This window comes from Furipterus horrens, unplaced genomic scaffold (genome assembly GCF_987537825.1).
Source record: "Furipterus horrens unplaced genomic scaffold, mFurHor1.1.pri manual_scaffold_6, whole genome shotgun sequence".
In the NCBI taxonomy this organism is placed as follows: domain Eukaryota; kingdom Metazoa; phylum Chordata; class Mammalia; order Chiroptera; family Furipteridae; genus Furipterus; species Furipterus horrens.
In genome coordinates this window covers 52,378,335-52,397,699 of record NW_028327176.1, presented here as the reverse complement: position 1 = coordinate 52,397,699, position 19,365 = coordinate 52,378,335, and the positions used below count along the sequence as shown (strand labels likewise).

Genomic DNA, 19,365 nt, shown 5'->3' with positions numbered 1-19,365 from the left:
TCGGGTTCAGGATCTGTTAAGTGGAGGCAAGAAGGGGACAGGAGGGGCACGAGCAGAGGTGGATACAGCAAAAGGACACAGGCTGAGCAGTGAGGTTCCCCGGGCTGAGCAGGCAAAGGACAGAGCCACAGCAGCCCCACCCGTGGTGGTCAGGAAAGAAACAACTGAGCCTGGGAGGTCTCCTGGGGGCCCACCAGGCACTCCCTTCCCCAGCACAGTCAAGCAGATGGGTGAGGGGTGGTCAGCTGCTCTCCTTGCTTTATAGGGAGAACTCAATTCCTACACATGATAGACCCGAAGAACACAGGAGGCAGAGCTGTTGGGGAGGGAGCTACTATGAAAGGGCCCCCACTTCTTTTCCTATGTAAACAGGATCGGGGACCCCTCTCCCCCAGAGGTGCTAGAGCCAACTCCCATGGCTCATAAGAACAGATCATTAAATTTTCAGCCATTTTGCAAGGCGGTTGTTAAACACAGCCATTTGTAAAAATTAAATCATATAAATTTATAACTATGGAAATGAATTCAAAAAACAAAGGTGAAAAACAACTCATCATTCAATTCTTTTGCTACCTTCTACTGTCATCTTGCTCCTGAGATTATGTCTAGCACATCTGCGGGGTGTACAATGTGCTACGGCCCATCTCTTCCCATCTCCACATCCAGCGACATCACATTGTGAGCATGGAACAGGCCATGGCAGAGATAGTTACACCATGGAAATCAGCAAATGCTACAAACCAGGGCTGAGTTTGTTGTCTGGATCTTTTTCCAGAGAGCCTGTTGTTCAACACGGACCCACGCAGCCCCAGGGTGACCTGCCAGGATCTCTTCTTCTGCAGTCCTTGCTGGGACACACACAGAACACCACAGCTGTGTATGGGAGACTGCTACATATTGCACAGCCCCATCCTTAGCCATAGGATCATCCACAATACTCATGGGAGAAAGCGCAGCTACAATAATCACGACTTGTCTTCTCTATGCCTCAGTTTGCTCAACAGTAAAATGGGAGTAAGAATGAAACCTATCTCTTAGGATTACTGGGAGGGTTAAGTGAGATGATATAGGAACAGGGAAGAGGGCAATGCTTGGCACATAGTAAGGGCTCTAGGACAGCTGGCCAATTCTGTCCATAAAAGGCCAGAGAGTAACTACTTTGGCCTTTGAAGTCCACGTGGCCTGCTTTCCAGCCACAGACAGCACACATATGAATAAGCATGGCTGTGTCAGGAAAGCCCTGTGTCAGTAAAGGCCCAGTGCCCAATTCAGCCCATGGGCCCTGATGGACTGCTTCTGCTCTGTACGGGGAGATAATTTCTGTTATGTTGTTATCACCTCCATCTGATAAGTGAGAAAACTAGGACCCAGCATGGCTCAATTCTTCCCTAGGGTGGCTCAGCAAACGAGCTGGCAGAGTCAGGGGTCTCAGCTCCCCCTCAGGGCTCTTTCCAGCTCCTGCTTCCTCACAGAACTCAGCACCTGAGCAGGGCTCTCAGGCAGGCCAGGGCCAAATGCCAAGTCAGGGCCCTGGGGAGCCCAGGGCCCGCATCACTGCCCTGGTTGCCCAGGCCTCAGCTTCTAGGGAAATCCCACACAGGCCAGCAGGCCAGGCCAGAGGAGGAGAACCTTTTAAAAGAGGGAACTCAGGAACACACAGACCTCCTTTCCTACATGGGCCGATTGCAACCTTAAGTGGAATAGCAGCTGAGGGTACAACCCCATTTAATTTACAGCTGGAGCCAAGGCTTGGAAGCAGCTGCTAAACTCTTTGCAAAACTACTGGCCGGCCCCTGGGGAGCAGGACTGGAATCAGGAAACCTGGAGAATCCACGATGCCACGTGTGGGCTGGCGGGAGTGTCTGTGTTCCTCTAGGGTTTCCACGACTTCGCATGCGGAGGTTGCAGAGGATGCTGCAGTAGGCTTCATCCCGTGACAGAGTGCCTCGGAAATTAGGATAACTGTTATGTCCCAGTTTTCCAGGAATGGCCCCAGCTGCTTTCCAGCATGGTTACTAGTAGTGCCCCAGACCAGGTATTTAATTACGAGATCACCCTAAGAGTGGTGGATTCAGACCTTCATGCATGTGCAGTGGCACGGGGGCACCCAGCACATCCACGCAGCTGTGACACACACAAGCATTCACATGCTGGCACTTATCCCAATGACACAGACACATAGTTGGGCCACTCAGCTAGACTGACACAGGGTGCACACATGTAAAGGAATTACCCAAATGTTTTTCTACATTGGGGAGTGGGGCGGGGGTGCAGTAAGGCCCCTGCTTGAGAGGGCAGCCAGCCCTTAAGCTGCCCTGCCAGCTCAATGCCAAGTATAGAACAGGTGCTCAATTAGCATATCCAAGAAACAGAATCCAGGGACACCCAGAGCCACCTCTACATAGGAGCAGACCCTGCCACGGGCCTTGGTTACTTCACAGAGCAAACTCCTCTCACCTCCCTAGTGCTACCCTTGCTCACAGTTCCACTCTGGGAACCATGCCTAGGTGCCCTGTCCATGGCAGAGCTCCATCCAGGTCCACAGTGGGCCCCTCCCTTCCCCACCCACATCATACCACCTTTTTAGCCAGTTCAGGTCTCAAATCACTCCTTTCTGGCACCAGCCTCTCCCTGGCCCCCCTCCCAGAACTTCTGGCCCCCCGGCTGCCCTTCCCTGCCCCCTGGCTGGGGCTTGGAATACCTCTCTCTCTAGGTCCTCTCTGCTTCAGGTCAGGACTCAGGCCTCTGCCAACCAACTGGATGCTTCCTGGGTAGGGGCCTTGGGACCAGCTCCCCTCCAGCTGCCTGAATGCTCCAGGGAGGCCAAGTGACCTGGCTGCAAGACCAAAGGGTGATGCCCATAGCCAAGGACTCTAGCCAGGTGCCCAGGGACCTCCCTAGGACCCCACTCAAGGACATTATGCTCAAATAAGAGTGGGGAAGTCCTGTGAGAGAGAGCAGAAGAACCGCTGTTCTGGCCTTGGTTCTAGAACTGACTCATGCTGTGCCGCTGGGCAAACCCCTTCTCAGGCCACAGTTTCTTCTGGGATAACATTAGGGGCTCAGAGTTTTTCTAAAGCAGCATTATCCAACATATTTTCTGCAATAATAGAACGATGCCACAGCTCTACTGTCCAGTGCAGTAGCCAGGTATGGCTACTGAGCACTGGAAATGTGGCTGTGGCTGGTGCAACCGGGGAACTGAATTTTCTTATTTTGATTACTTTAAATGTAAATCGAAATAGCGACATACAGCTAGTGACTACCGTTTTGGACAGTGCAGTATTGAACCCCAGTCTCCCCAGCTATAAAATGGGCATAATAATAGAACGCAGCCTTCTGGGGTCACTGTGAGACTAGAATGAGACAACACATACAAAGCTCTCGGCCTGGTCTTTGGTACATGGTAAGATAGATTTTAGTATATTTCCTAGCCTCTTCGCAGTCCTGAATTCCCTTTCAAATCAAAGGAAACCATGGATCTTCCACCAGGATTTCCCATCACAGACACATACATCACACATACCTGCATATATCATGTATAGGCACATCACACATGTGCTTACACATCAGACACATGTGCATACACAAATCACACCCACACCCACAACTTTGCATCCAATTTCAAGAGGCTCTGGCAACTCCAAAGCCAGAGAGGTGGAGAGTGCTTTTTGAACATGGATGCTTCTTCCAGCTCTAAACACTCCAAGGCTATGAGAATAAATTGCCAAGTCTCCATCTCCTTCCCTCCCTGCCCAGGATCAGGCATCTCAGAAAACCCTTCCTGACACTCAGGGCCAAGCTCAGAGACAGGGCTCTGGAAAAATCCTTGTGCGTGGAGGGCAGGTCCAGGGCAAGGGTGACAGGATGGATTCTGTGAGCTCATCCCGGCGGCAGCCGTCACCAGAGTTCCCAGAGAGGCCGGTGGCGTCAGGAGGGGGTGACTGGGTGGGAGCCCGCGGTGGCGGCAGCAAGGGGTGTGGGGCAAGGAGAGGGAGGCGGGATGGAACACGCTATAATAGCAGCTTTGTGCTCCGCTTCCCAGCTCCCTGGGAACGCCAGAGAGATTATGAAACCTGGTGTCTTTGGGAATGCCAGGATATTAGCTGGAAAAAGAATAATACGAAAATAAAATAATGCTCACGATGGAGACAGCAGACGATTAGCAGACGGAGCCAGGGCCTCCTGCTCTGTGGAGGGAGCCAGGCTTGGCCCCAGCAGAAGGTTTCAGGGAAAGGCTGCCGTGCTAATGAGCAGACAGAGCCTGCCTTCCAGCGAGATGTCTTCAGGAGGGGAACTGGCAAGTGAGGCCCAGCTTGCTGGTGAACACGTGGGCCTCAGAGAGAGTGGTAGTAGGCGAGGGGGTGCCACAGGCCTGGTCCTTGGGCCCAGACACCCAGGAATGTCAGGTTACCAGGAAGGCCACCTGGCACCACCTGCAGTTCCTCCCTGCACTCCTTCAAGCTCTGCCTCCCAAGGTCCTCCTCCATCACTCTGGGATGACTCTTCTTCTGCACCCTGCACTTTGAAGAAGCAAATTCTACTGGGTTTATTTACATTCGCACATGAATGTCTCTCTTCCTAATCAGATTCCCCATTGGGCCAGGCCTCTACCATCAGACCCAGGGATGATTAGAAATAAAGAACACTTTTCTCCCACCAAGGAGTGAGGAGATCGTGGCATCTTTCTCTCCCTGCCTCTCTCTCTAGGACCCTGGCCACACACCTTCAGCCAAGAATGGACACACCCTGCCTCTCTCAGAAAGGCATCCAGTGGGCGGGTGGTCTTTGGTACATGGTAAGATGTGACCACCTCCCTCACCTTCATGACGCATGATGCACTTCACATCCTCGGTACCCACAGATGGTCCTTGGACCAGAAGTGCCACATCACCCGGAAGCTTGTTAGAAATGGAGACTCCTGCCCCACCCACACACTGAATCAAGAGTATACATTTTAACAAGTTTGCCAGATGGCTCCTGTGTCCCTTAGGGCTGAGAAGCACTTCTTTACATGCGTCATGTCTTTAATCCTTATAACATCCCTAGGATACGGTGACGTTCATGATGAGGTAACAGTCCTTAAAGGGATAAAGGACCCATCCCCAGCTAGGAAGCAGAGGAAGCAGAATTGAAACCAAACCTTTACCACTCAGAACTCTCACCATCCCATCAGCTCCCACCAAGTAAACCCGCAGACATCAGTGGCCAGTGGGCAAAGACCAGCGCCCAGGGCAGTAGCTGGATCTTGGCACCCAGAAAACCCAACCATCTGCCTGCAGGACGCAGGGCAGACTTATGCCCTGTGCCTTGCTGGGCATCAGTACATCCTAAAACAAAGAAGAGCAGGCTCAGTGATGGGAGCCCAGGCTGGCCTTGGTCCTGGCAGGAACCATGTAAAGATAACCATGGAAAGAGAGTGTATATGCATGTATGTGTGTGTGTGAATGTGTATACATGTGTATATGCTTGTGTGTGTGTTGGTACAGACGGCGGTTCAGTTCACTCGAGTACAGAGTGGTCAGACAGTTCCTGTCAAATGGGCCTATGGTTCTGTCCAAATGTCAGCCACATCTAAGGACTATCCAAAACCCAGCAGTCCTCCAGATACAAGGCTGTGAAAGCAGCCCCTCTATCCACTTTCTGCCCCTGGTTCTCTCAGTCAGCAAAGCTCCCCAGACTCAGTTGGCTTCACTGTGTTGGCAGCTTCCATACGTCACAGGCAAGTCACAGAGGCCTCACGACCCATCACCGTCTCAGGACTGTTGACTCGACATTTGATTTCAGCGCTCCCTCACAACATTTTCTCCCACCGAAATAATAACAAACGGGTTGCTCTGTTTCTGGGAAGCGCTTCGTTTTGCTCAGGCCAGGCCATGAGGGCTCGGCAGTGAGTCCTCCAGCCTTGCTCGCCTCTTCCTCCAGACCCTGGCCAGCCCCAGAGGATTCCACGCTTCGCGCCTTCAAGCACCTCTGGCCTGTGCACGCTCTCCTCATGGGCTGTCACCTCAAAGCTGACGCGTGGCCGGACATCCCCTAGCCCGTCTGCCCTTGGTCCCCTGGCTGGCAGCCACCACATCCATCTTTCTCACACAGCGATTCACCGTGTGTGTCAGACTTGCCAGGGCCAGCCATGAACTCATCACTGCCCCGGGCCCACCCTACCCCACCCCACCCCACCCTGTGGCCTGGAGGTGGCAGTCACCCCATCATCCAACCAGTGGAGCCTCTGAGGCCCATTTGACCCTTTCCTCCCAAGCCCTGCCACTCTACTTCTTCCACTCTGATGCCATGGCTCCCAGCCCAGATGGTTACCTCGGCCTAGGCCTCTAATCAAGACTCCTGATTGTCTCCCAAGGAGAGGCTCTCCCTCCCAACCATCTCCCACAGCTACTTGATGAATGGCCCTAAGGCCCAGCTCTGACCAGGGCATTCTGCTCAACAGCCCACACTGGCTCCTTGCTGCTCACTGAAGAGAATCCCCAGGTCATCATCTGCAGCTCTTTGCCCAGCACTGTTTGGGGTTCTCTTTTCCTCTCCTCAACCTGGTGGTACAACCAGGGGCCTAATCCGTGATGGCCAATCAGAACGTTCTGTTCCTCACCCAGGTTGCAGAGGCCAGTCAGCCACACACGAGACAGTTACTGGTGCTGCTGGAAAAGCAGCGCTCTTCTCTCTTCACAGTCTCCAGCTGTGAGGAACATAGCACATGCAGGGAGGCTGAGCAGTTTTATCCAGCAGGGCTTTGCTGGCCATCAGGATGATGTCAGCCTTTGTCACAGGCGCCATCTTTGCTACCATGTGGAAGGAGCCAATGGGAGACCAAGGCCGGACAGGAGACCAAGTCAGAAACACAGAGTGCTGGGGCACTGTGTGAACCCCTGTTTCCTGCCAAGCCTAGTGCCTCGTTTACCTCTTGGGCTCTTCCCAGCAACCTAAGCCCTAAAACCCCTCTTCTCTCTTTAGGTGTTTGAGTTGTTTCCACCTGAAGGAAACAAGTCCTGCTTCCCTAGGGCGCCCACCCAGCCTCCACAGACCTGGCCCTGACCTCAGGTCTACCAACCCCACAGCTGACGCTGAACGACCACTCCCAGGCCCTGGCCTGTGCCTGAGCCAGGCCCTTTCTGACAAGACAAAGGGAGTCACAGACACCAGCCTCCCCCCAGCAGCCATGCTGCCCCACAAGTGCATACCCAGCCTCGGCCCAGGGCTAAGAGCCACAGCTCCTCACCCCAACCAAATACTCATGCGCACACACGCACATACACATGCACACATGCACATGCTCAGCTCTCTGCACATGAGCAGGCTCAGAGTCCATCAGCTAGTACAGCTGGTAGGGCCTGCTCCCAGGGTTACAACCTAAGGCATCCCCCCTGGGGGGTGGGCGGTTGTGGCTGGATTTCAGAGGGGATGTCTCATCCTGGGCATCTCACTCTACCTCCAGGAACCCCCAGACCAATAGGGCAGGGAACCGGCCATATCTTAGCCCACATTCAGACTGTCCAGGTAGGATCTGCACATCTCTTTGAGGGAACACATCACACAGATCCTGGATAACCCTGAGCCGACCCCAGTTCCACTGGCTCCAGAAAGTGCACGCTGGGGCAGGACAGCTGGCCTGGGGCTCAGTTTTGGAGGCACATCTCTCCCAAAATTCCTGGGATGCTCATGCAACAGCCTCTGTCCCAGGAAGACTCAGGTCCAACCAAGCACATTCAAGGTTCACTAGACCTCCTTGGCTACTCCCATAGGCTAGGCGAAGGCCTCCCAGCCCTTCCCAGCCTCTTCAACAAGAACTGGCTCTGATCACAAGTCAGGCCATCAGAGTGCCAGGCCCCTTCCCTGTTCCCATCTTAACTATGCCAAGAAAGGAGCTGTTCTATTGCAGGAGGACACTGAGGCTAGTGTTCACTGTCTCCGCGTGCAACCCTGGAGAAACTGAAGCCATAATACCTGGTCAATGTTCCATCCAAAGTTCTATCTGAGGACCACTGTCTCCTCTGCATCAGCCCTGAACAGCCCTGGGGAACCAAGCTGCACCCAACTCCACCCAGGCCCAGTGAGCACAAGGACATACCAGGGCCCCTTCAAGGGCAAACACAGCTGCAGGCCCCGTCTTCTCCAGTGGCTCCATTCGGCGGCGCCAGCGGCGGCGGCGGAAGGCATCCGTCTTGCGGTACTCCAGGTGAAACTTCCAGCCAAAAAGCGAGGCATACTCCCAGCCCTCACCCTCTGCCTCTGCCTGCCTGTGCTGTGAGGGGAGAACAGGCGCAGGCTCAGAGGCCACTGGCGAGTTTGCAGGAAGTCCTGGACTCAGCTCCAGCTGGGCCCTTCCTGCCCACAATTCCCCACCCACCCCACACCAGCACCCTTCAGATGGGAAAACCTGGAGGGCTGCCTGGAGGGGGTGGGGTGGGGGCTCTGAGCAGCTTCTGCAGTGAAGAGAGGTCTGGGTCAGGATATCAGGAGGGAAGATACTCCCTAGGCTGGGGGAGAACTGAGGAACCTGAAAGGGAAGGTAGACTGAAGTGGTGATGACTAGACTTCAGGTTTGTTTGTTTGTTTGTTTGTTTGGATTGTGGGTGGATTTCATGAATCCAAGATTTTCTTGTCATTTCCTTTTTCTTCTTCACATGTTAACTTATAAAAATGGAAGTGGGTCTGCAATTCAGAGGCAAAATGAAGATCTCATTTCCCAGCCCCAGCTATTTTTCCCCTGAGGCGGGGCCTAGGTGAGCTATGGAGGAACCTCCAGCTCTTCCTGAGGGGACCCTGGAAACCGCTTCCTCTCCAGCTCCTGAGGACAAGTGACCTGGGACTGTCCTCAGGCACTGCCTCAGGTCACATGCCATGAACTCAGTGACCAATGCCAGTCCTAGAGGCCAGCTTCGTCCCTGTCTAGGAGGAACACTGGTGGTGAGGGAGTGAGGAACACCGCCTGGCAAGGCTTCACCTCCGTCCCCTGGGGTCTCCTTCATGAAGAGTGAGGTCTGTCTCTTGCACAGAACCAGGAACAGCTTGTTGTCCAGAGCCTTGCCTTTCCCTGGACCTAGTGACATGTGTCTCTAGATTCTCTGTGCCCAAAGAGAAGAAAGGACATGGGTCCTGCCAAAGGCTGCTTCTGAACTGGTTCTTGGGCCAGAATTCAATGTGTGCCTGGGAAGGACACAGGCCAAGAGGGCCGGGGGGAGGCAGTGTCTGAGGCAGTGCAGTCATGGGTACCTGCGGGACTGTGAGAGCAGGTGCGTGCTCTGCGTGAACTCACATGTGCCCACTCTGCACCTCCCTGTGCACAGCTGTGGGCATGTCTGTGTGTGCTGTGTGCGTGACCTCTGGTGAAAGCTGATGAAGCCCACCCCAGGACACTTTGTGAGCCAATGCACTCACCCAGTGCACCCATCCCAAGCCACCAGGAAAGTCCCCAGTTCCAGTGGCCCCTTTCTCCCAGGAAGTGCCCATGCTGAAGGGAGCAGGCTCCGTGGGGTGGATACATGCCCCAGGGTACATGCCCTAGCCCACGCCCCGCAGTCCCCAACCAACAACTGACGACTGAGAGGTGCAAACTCCAGCCTCCTTGACTCCAGGTGAGACTGATTTCATGGTGCTCCAGAGTGAGTCCTCTCCAAGCCACGGCTCAGGCCGAAGCTGACTTTGCCTGAGACCAGATCCCTGCTCCTGGCACTGCTAAGAGCACTGTCTCAGTAAACCACGGGTAGTCAATCCCTGTCTCAGACTCGGCCTCTAGGACACCCAGCCACAGACATATTCTAGGTGTGCCTTTCTACCTTCCAGGTCTGTGTGTGAACTCTCAGTGTGACCCTCTTGCATAGCTGTGTGCATCTAGGTGTGTTCTGTGAGCATCTGTACATGTGCCAACTGTGGTCTGTGTGTGTGCTGGGTATGGTGTGTGTGCTGGGTGTGATATTGCCTGTGTTAGCTGTGATATGTACGTGTACTGGGGTGATATGTGTATGCTACCTGTGATCTGTATGTATCAGTATTTGTGCTGGGTGTGATATGTGCATGTGCTGAGTGTGATCAGTGTGTGTGCTGGGTGTGATTTGTGAGCATCTCAAGTGCCTTGTACATGTCTGTGGATACCTGTGTGTGTCTGTGCACACAGGTATGTACCTGTTCCCAGCCTGCTTTCCAGCACCAGGACCTCATCCCCACCCATCAACCACTGGGCTTACCCTCTTCAGCGCCTCCATCTGGCTGAGGTCCCTCCTGCGTAGGCGGACCCAGCGCCGCCGCCGATGTGTGTAGTACATCTTCTCAGCAGGTACCCAGTGCCTTGGCTTCCGATCCGGGGGGATGGTGATACTGTACTCCCAGCCTGGGGGAGGGGCACCCATCACTCAAGGCCCAGCCACTCCCCATCTCTGCAGGCGCTATCTCTTCATTTGGGGTGTGCTCACAGACTCACAAGCAGCCAATGACTCCTAGTTTATAGCTTGAAGTGAAGGCTGACCCAGGAAGTCCCCCAGATGAAGTAGCCCAGAGAAGGCCAGTGTCTCAGGCCAAGGAGCGGCACACAGCCGTCCTCACCAGCACACCTGGTAAGCTCACCAGGGTGGGATCGCCAGGCTCCATGTGCCACCCACCTTGCTCGTCCACAGCCCGATTGAGGTCAGTGGACCACTCTTCATCTTCCCACTTCCAGCCCAGTGGACACTCGATGTCATCTTTGGGAAGCACCTTCTCCCCATTCTAGGCAACACAGGACAAGGCAAGGTGAGGACAAACAGACATGATCAGGGAGGCTGAAAAGATGCAACTTGACAACATACACTCTCCAGGTTCCAGGTGTGACTGAGCTGGACCTCACACTGTCCCTCTGGCAACGAGTGCACGGGGGGAGAGGGGGGACGTGGGAGAAAGGGAGACAGTGTCCCCACCCTTCTTTGAGTCAGGGTCTCTTTTGGGCCCAAATATACAGGAGTCCAAGCTATAGACTAGGAATCCAAGAAAGCAGAACCCACCTGCCCCCAGAAGACCACCTTACCACGTCCGTATAGTTGTCACTCATGTAGATCCACTGGCCTCCAGGGAGCCGGGTCTGGTTCTCAAACACCTCCTCCACAAAGCTCAGGTGGCCCGCATCAGTGTCATGGAGCAGGCTGTGGGCGGGGGCAGTCAGTGCCTCTGCTGACCAGCACCCCCATCTGGGCCAACCTTCCTGCATTAGCCTCACCCCAACCCACAGTAAGACAGATAGAGGGGAGAGAGTGAGGAGGGGTCAGAGTCAAGGGAACACAGAGAAGGGAGACCAGGGGTGACCTAGGGACATACACAGACAGAAGGACACAACACCACCCAAGATAAAGAAAAGGGAAGGCCAGCAGAAGACACCTAAGCCTGGGGTAGTTGAAACTCAATAGATAATTGTAGAAATGGGAAATGTTCTCAAGCTGTATACTAACATTTGAGTACTTGACTATAATATAAATTATGCTTCAATTTTTTATTGTATTTTTTCTATACTTCAATTTTTTTAAGTTTAAAAAAATTTTTGTTGAATATCAACCAAGCTGGAAAAGATAGGAGAAAGAGACGGAGACGTCAACGAGATGGAGAAAAATGACCTTGTTCTGAAAAACACCAAGAAAGAAGGCAAGGACCCCAGGCGTGAAAAGTCTGAACATGTGAAGGAGGCAGTGGCTTTCAGTGGTGTCTTGGAGGAGAAGGCTGCAACCAACAGAAGCTAACTCAGGTGCAACATCTAATGGAGGCCAACTTTGGTTTCATGATAAAGAACCTTCTGATCATTACGGCCCCCAGCTCTGGGATAGTTCAGGTGGAGGTCCCTAAGACCAGGGTGGGGTGGTGGGAGTAGGCAGGAGGATGCACAGGGCCAAGGCCTTTCAAAGAAAGGGCTGGGGCAGAGGGGTCCCTAAGCCCTCCTTGCCCATGACTCACGTCTTCTCTGGACACACGAACCAATCTCCAGCCCAGGTCCAGCCAGCTGAGGGGCGGAAGCTGTCCTTGGGTAACTTGATCTTGCCCGTGACGTCAGAAAACTTGGGGTAGGTAAGGCCCGTTGTGCCCCAGTTCCCAACCAGGGCCAGCTTGGTCTGGTTCTCATACTGCAGAGCAAGCAGTAGAGAAGTGAGTGGGGCCCAGTGGCAGCTTGGGGGGTGAGGGAGCACAGGGTGGGCTGGCTGGCACTCACAGTTTCAGCAAAGACGGAGAGCTTGCCCTCAGCAAACCGGTTGAACTCCTTCTCATCCACAGAGAGCCCAAACCAGAGCTTCACGCGTATCTGCACTGGCATCCGGGCTCTGGGCACACCCTCCATTGGATACTAGGTGCCAAAGAAGGGCAGAAACCCACAGTCCCCTTCAGCATGTCTCAATCTGAGGGAGCCTCCAGCTGTGGGCATACCTGCCTGACACCCCTCAGGTATGTGCCCTGTTGAAAGACTTGTTAGAATTTCATGGAAGAGGAATGATTAAGATACCTTCTCCCCACCTGCCAAGGCTCCTTCCCATTACAGCAGAAGACTGCATCATCTGCACCTGTGTGCTCTCTGGAGCCTCCAGAATCCCCCATTCTCTTCACACACACCCCCATCTTCATGTCTGTTCTCTTCTAGAAAGCACCGTCCAATGAAACATTCGGCTACAATGTTAACAATTTATATCTACATGGTCCAATAGGGTAGCCACCAGCCCCATGTGACAACTGACCACTTCAAAGGTAGCTAGTGTGACTGAAGGACTAAATTTTTGGTTTTATTTAATTTTTATTAATTTACATTTAAATAGCCACATGTGGCTACCCTATTGGACCATGCTGTTCTAGAACATGCCTCTAAAGGGAACACAACAGTCCAGGTCTGGAAGGTGAAGAGGTTAAAGCCGCCCCTTCATTTTCAGTTGGGTTTTTGTTTGTTTGATTTTTGTTCAGATGTTAGCGTATCGTCTGACACCCCTATCTTTCAAGTGTTTATCAGCATGTGAACCACTATGCACTGGTCTTCAAATGCTTTTTAGCCTGAAACTTTCAGAAGCTCTGCCAAAATGAAATAACCACAACTACCCAACATTGAGAATTTATTCTCCCCAACTACTTCACTGTTTGATTGAAATCAAGGATCAGATATGGCCTAAGAGCAGAAGCTCCTCACTCTTGGAAAAAAACCTTGTCCCTTAAAGGAAGCAACATATGAAGTACATAGGCCTCATGTGCATGAGCTTGGAGGAGTGTCCCCTCTGAGACAGGATGCAGAATGACACAAGAAAGTCATTTTGATGATCTAAGAAGAGGAGAGGCCAAGGTAAGGGGTGTCCACTGAGAGAGGAGGCCTGCATACCTGAAGAGAGAGCTCTGGCCAGGTAAGAGGATCAGGAAGGGGTGTCCATGCCAAGACAATGACAGTTTCACCCTTCGTGCAGCCTCTCTGCCTTTGGTTCATCCTTGGTGAAGCCTGGAGGAACCCCTGACCCCACATGTCACTGCCCCTGGAAACCTCCCCATGACTGTTCTCTTCAGCTGTCCTCTCCCCTGGGGTGGTTAGCAGCCTTTTCCCCTCCAAACCAGCAGCCCCAGGGAGATGGCAGGAATGCCTGACCCTCCTTCCCCCTCCGCCCTCAGTCTCTCCCCTGCCCTCCCCCAGACAGGGCCAGCCTGCCGGACCCAAAATAGCAACAGCAAATAAAGAAATGTCTAGTTTGGGGCTCCTCTCCCTCTCTACTGGTGCTCATTTTTTCCAACTTTGGTTTAAGTTAAGAAACACCAATGTTTTCTTGGTCTCTGCTTGCTGCCAACATTTTTGTAGAGCTTGCTCAGGAGCTACTGGCAGGGTTCATAAACTCAGTGGGGAAGACTTCGAGAAACAATTCTATACCTTTTTTTTTTTTTTTTGCCTGGAATCAGGAAACTTTTCAGTTTGCATTTCCCCAAAGCTGCAGAGGGCCGAGAGGTCAGAGCCTGTAGCTCATCCCATTGGAGCACGTCCACCAGGCGGCCCCACCTCCACTCTAGCCACACGGCCTTCCCTGGGTAACCTGGCTCAGATGTGGCAGCTCTTTGACTTCCTGTCCCTTCTGTCCTACCAGGCAAGGAGCTGGCTTAGGACAGAGAGAAGCAAGCTACTGAAGGTTAAAGTAGCCAGGGGAGCATGCCCTCTGTGGCATGTGAGCAGGCAGGAGGCAGAGCCCAGTGCATGACACACCTCCACCCTCTTTCTAGGCAAAACTAGCCTCGTGTGCAGATATCTGCTCATCCCTGACTTCGGGCTGACCTCCAGTCATGGTGCTAGCAGAGCCTCCTCTCCCCAGGGAGCAAGGGAGCTCCCAAGGAAAAGGGGAAAAGAGGGAAGAGAAACTAACATTCAGTGATCACCTAGTGCCAGCAAGACCCCATGACCTGTGTAGCCTAATTCAATTCTCAAAACCTAAGAAGTAGGCAGCTGACCTTCATTTTACAGGTGGGAAGACAGCCAGCAGTTAGAGAGCTTGGGCAATCTGCCTATGGCCACACACGATTCCAGACAGCCCTGCAGCCAGTCCACTCACACTGCACCATGAAACCTGCCCTCTCTACCCACCCCAGGCAGTAACAAGAACGGCTGACTGATAGGAATGGGTTGACCAACAGCCACTTCAGGGTTTGAGGCTGAAATTGGTCAACAATGCCTTCCTTGAGGACGCGAGGTGGGAGTTGGTCCTGGTGTAGGTGGGAGGAGAGGTACAGGAAAGGGGAAGGTTGAAGCCAGGCAGTGTATGATGCCAACAGGACCGCTGGAGTCAACAGTAAGTGGTAAGCCTGCTTCCCGAGGCCCCTCCTCCTCTAGCAGGACAGCCTCGATGACAGCCATCCAAACAGGGACCCTTCCTGTGGACCAGGGCAGTCACGGCACAGGAAGGGATTTCCCCCAACTGTATCCTGACCTCCAGGCCACGGTACCCCGACCAAAGCATCCTTGGCTCTATGTCCCCATATTAAACCTAGAGAGAGGCCACAGGGTCCCCAGGTACCCACTCATCTCCCTGTTGCCCTACCCCAAGGCTACTCAGTCCCCCCAGAGAAGACAGAGCAAGGACAGGTGTTTAGAGGAGGGGAAACAGAAGGAGAGGTGGGGGCAGGGTGAGACTGGGGGGCAGGTTAGTTGCCCCCAGCTCCCAGACACCAGCCTTCCCTCAGGGAGGAACTGACCCCGAGTGAGGCTCCGGCTGGAGTGGAAGGCTCTCAGGCAGGGTGTGGGGGCAGGGCTGTGCTAGGACTCTTAGCGGCTGAGGTTGGGGGCCGAGGGCTGAGGACCCCTACCAGGGGCCAGCCTGGGAGGGCAAGCACACTTTCTAGACCAGGCATGCAGGGTCTGGGGAGCCTTGTGAGAAAGAAGAGCAGGGAAGTAGTTTTACCTAAAGCCCTCAGCCCTTCCAAGAACGGAGTCCAAGGACTCTGAGGCAGACAGAGGACCAGAGGGGAAACTGAAGGGGAGGGGGACAGGCCTTGGGCTGAGAAAATATGATCATGACTTGAGGAAAGAGAACCCACTTTCAGAAAGATGGTCTGCAGCTTCCCACAGTTCTTGCCACAGTAGCTGGCCCCCCGCCGGGAAAAGAGGACCTCATGGGCAGGCACCCGGTGGTACGCCACGCGCTTGTCTCCTTGCAGCATCCAGATCATGATGTCGGGCAGGCTGTTCTGGGGCTGCAGAGAAGGGGGCAGCCGGCAGGGGTCAGGGGCAGTGCCATGCCTGGCCCACCCCCCACAGCGCACCACGAGCTGACTGCCCTGGCTCAGGGGCCACATAGGTCTTTCCTCCCAGCTTCTATCCCTCAGCTGCCCACCCTCAGCTACCCACTTGACCTCCCAGGTTTAGTGAGGCACCTCTGTCTTCAGCAGCCATAAGCCCCTAGGACAGGGTGTGAGGCTGCCCTGGGCTCCATGAGGAGCCTGCCAAAATCACTGAACTGAGATCACATTTTCTGGGAAAAGACACTCCTGCCTGGAGCCCAGAGCTTAAGTTCATTGATTCCTCACCCAACACTCCCCCCACCCGACCCCCACAAGCTGGGGAGATAGATGCTCTGGGCACAGGCATGGAAGGATTTTACCAGACCCAGAAGATGACATTATACTTATGATGACCGCCCCCTGCCTCACCCTGAAAAGCAGCAACAAATCACAGGTGTGCCCTTCCCAGAGGACACTCGCCCCTGTTCTCTCTGACAGCAGGGACCCTGGGATCTGACTTTTTCTAGGCCTGGGGACAGTGGGCTCTGAAAAGTGGGGACTAGCTCAAAACTAAAGTGCAAGGCCCCCGAGCCCCTCGGAGCCTCTGGCTGTGAGTGAGGACTGCTCCCAGCTCCCACTCGGGAGACATGGCCGGTTGGATGTGGTCCATCTGCTTCCAAGGTTGGAGAGCGAAGTGCACAGGAGCGGGATGAGGCTGGGTCTCTGACCAGGGCTCAAGCTCCAGAGCACTTGCTCAGCACTTCACAGGCTTTGTTTCACAGACCCCTTGCTGAGCAGGCCTTTGGACAGGTGAGGAAATGCAGGCTCTAAGAGGTTAGGAACTGGATTGGCAGGGGAAGGAGTTGGTTCCTGGAAAAGCAGGCCCCCGCACTGGACCTAGAGCCAGGCACCCTGGGTTCTGGTCCCAGCTCTGTCTCTGACATACTTTGGCAGCATTTATGATGCACATTTGGACACATTTATGTAGCATCTACTACACATCAGGCTCTGTGCTGGGCCCCACAACATCCAGTTTCCCAATGCATCCTCTCTCCTGCTTCTATGTATGGGGACAATGAGGCTCAGAGAGGTTAAGTCACTGGCCGAAAGTTACCCAGCCATGGAGCCAGGGCTGAATCATGGTCCAGATAGTTCCCATGTCCCTCCCTGTTCTGATGTTCCAGGCAGGAAGGAAGGTGCCTCATAGAGTTAGCTACCTCATCTGCCAGGGCACGGAGACGCAGGAGCCAGTCCTCGGCCTGCTCCAAGGTGGCAGGGAGGTCACAGTGGCCGAGCTTCAGATCCAAGGCCGCCTCGGTGATCTGACTCAGGTGACGAGTACGCAGCTTGTACAGGTACTGGTCCAGGTGGGTGGCAGAGGGCGTCTCTTGAACATTGCCCAGGGGCTGGCTGTGAGGGAGAGGCAGGATGTGCCTGAAGAGCAGGAGCCCAATGCATACCCAAGTCCAAGCACACACATGCACACGTATGTGCACAGGCCCCTGCAACAGGCCTCACACCCTCAGCCGGCCTGCTGGACATCTGCTGACCCTGGGCACCTTCTCCAGCCTGACCGACATGCACAGTCATCTCCATGTGACCTGCTCCACCCTCACCTCCTCCAGGAAACCTTGCCCAACCACACGGACCAATGCCTCTGCTCTGAAGTCCTGAGGCAGGTCCCTTCCTGCTCCCTGCATCCTCCTAGAGTGGAGGCCCGAGTGTTAAGTTGCCCTTCGCTGAAACGAATCCATTCTGTTGTACGCACACTTTCTTCAAGAAGGAAATTTATGGACCCCTGACAAGCCACTGCAGACGCTGTGGGGAGGCCAGCAGCCAGCAATACAGATGTGTCGACTCAGGGCGGCCCCACAACACCCCTCCCAGAACCCTCTGTTTGGGAAGCCTTTGGAGAAAAGTGGGGGGTGGACAGACAGTCCCAGAAACACAACCCCAGGCCCCAAGTTGGGGGGTTGGGTTTAAACTCCATCCTGTTTGGAGGTAATGAACTCTGACCCCCAACCCCCACTCCCATCCCACTGGGTTCCAGAATAGTCCTTCACATGGCTCCTCCTCACCATACCAAGCCTCCAAGGTCAGTCAGTACACCTACAAGGGTCCTGTAGAATGGGGTGGGATGGGGCAGGTCTGTGCCCTCCCTCCCAATAGGACCCCTCTGGATTATCCCTGCTTGAAGGTATGGGGGGCTGCCCCACCTCCGCTGAGCCCTTGACTCCCAAACAGGACATCAGTCAAACCCGCTCCGCCAGTTCTGCTCCCACCAAGTGTAGCCCCCCCACCTCATACTCTCCTCCCTGCAGCGTCTGACTCCGGCTCCCGGCTGATTTATTTTTCTGCCAATTTCCCCGAGCTATGCAGAACCAATTACCGCCAGAGCACAGCGGCACCGCCGCCGCCAGATACACCATTCTGGCAGGCCCTGGACGCACTACATTTTTCCTGTTATTTTTTTTAATTGAATTTTTAGGGTGGGGGGAGCAATACGCAAACTCCATCTCAGGAAACTTAAGCCCCGGGACCTGTCTCAGGTCACGTACTGCACACCCTGTAGTAATATAATATTTACTGCCCCGAGGGTGCTGCGGATGGGGCTGCCCCAGGCCAGGAGAGAGACAGCCTCCATCCCCAGCCCACTCGAACGTGGCGGAGGGGCATGCTTGGTGGGTAAAGGGGGGCCTGGGCCAGAGTCCTGGCTGGAGCCTGCCTGGGAAGGAGGCCTGAATGGGCCTCAGGGTGGGGGCAGGCGGGTCTGGAGTGGGATGTGGAGAGCTGAGCCAACCAGAGTGATTTATGCTCCCAGCCTGGGTCGGGAGCTGGGAGGGACTGCCATACAGACCACCAAAGGGAGATTTTCACGGAGGCCACCAGCCCAGCCAAGACTCCCCAAGAAACAGCCAGGACCATGGTTGCCACTAACAAGACATCTTGGACCTTTCCTGACCCAGAAAAGCCTAAGACTGGGGGTTATGGAAAGAAAGGGAGACCCTGAAGAAGAGACTGGATGACACTGTCCCCCCAACCCCCAACAGGAACGACGGCCCTGTCAACCCGGGCTGACTTGAAAATGGTAGGCAGACCCAGCACAGTCCGACAACAGAGCCCAGATGCTCGCATCGTGGTCCCTGACCCTGCTGTGAGTGGGTGTCTTTATCAGAGACAGGTGCCTGAGAGGGAGCAGTGTCCAGCCTGAAAGGTAAACTGGCTGCAGGATAATTCAATTCACTCATGAGCCACAGCTCTGCTGCTCCTGGCTCTGCTGGTGCCTTCGGGGAGCCCCCACTGAGAAGCCTCAGAGTCAGGAGTGTTTCCTGGAGGAAGTGGCCCCTAGCTGCACCTGCCAGGGCCAGCAGGGGCTAGGCAGGCCAAAAAGAGCAGGAAGAGCATTCTAGCAGGAGGAGCAGAATGTGCACAAGACGAAGCCTCAGAGGCAGGAGGAAACCTTTGCACTTGGCTCTGAAGAGGCTAGAGGGTGGGTCTACTGGGGTCCATGGGGCAGGGAGTGGGGACAGAGAGACCTGGCCACCAGGATAAGAGCTGAGACTCATCCTAACTGGAGCGTACGGCAGGGCTGAAGTGGAGGTGGCATGGCACTGCTTTAGGAAGATTGCAGAGAATGAACTGAACATGCTAGCAGGACATCCAGGTGTGTCGTGGGCG

At 54.4% G+C, this 19,365-nt stretch overlaps 1 protein-coding gene across 1 annotated transcript in view; it reads right to left on the bottom strand.

The window, feature by feature from the left end:
- DYSF (dysferlin) overlaps nucleotides 1-19,365 on the bottom strand; it is a 206,061-nt gene that overhangs the window by 88,894 nt on the left and 97,802 nt on the right. Inside the window, 8 exon segments of the mRNA XM_090281506.1 lie at nucleotides 8,081-8,254; nucleotides 10,197-10,339; nucleotides 10,608-10,713; nucleotides 11,009-11,123; nucleotides 11,923-12,089; nucleotides 12,176-12,307; nucleotides 15,505-15,660; nucleotides 16,905-17,097. Coding sequence (XP_090137632.1) covers nucleotides 8,081-8,254; nucleotides 10,197-10,339; nucleotides 10,608-10,713; nucleotides 11,009-11,123; nucleotides 11,923-12,089; nucleotides 12,176-12,307; nucleotides 15,505-15,660; nucleotides 16,905-17,097 — 1,186 coding nt within the window.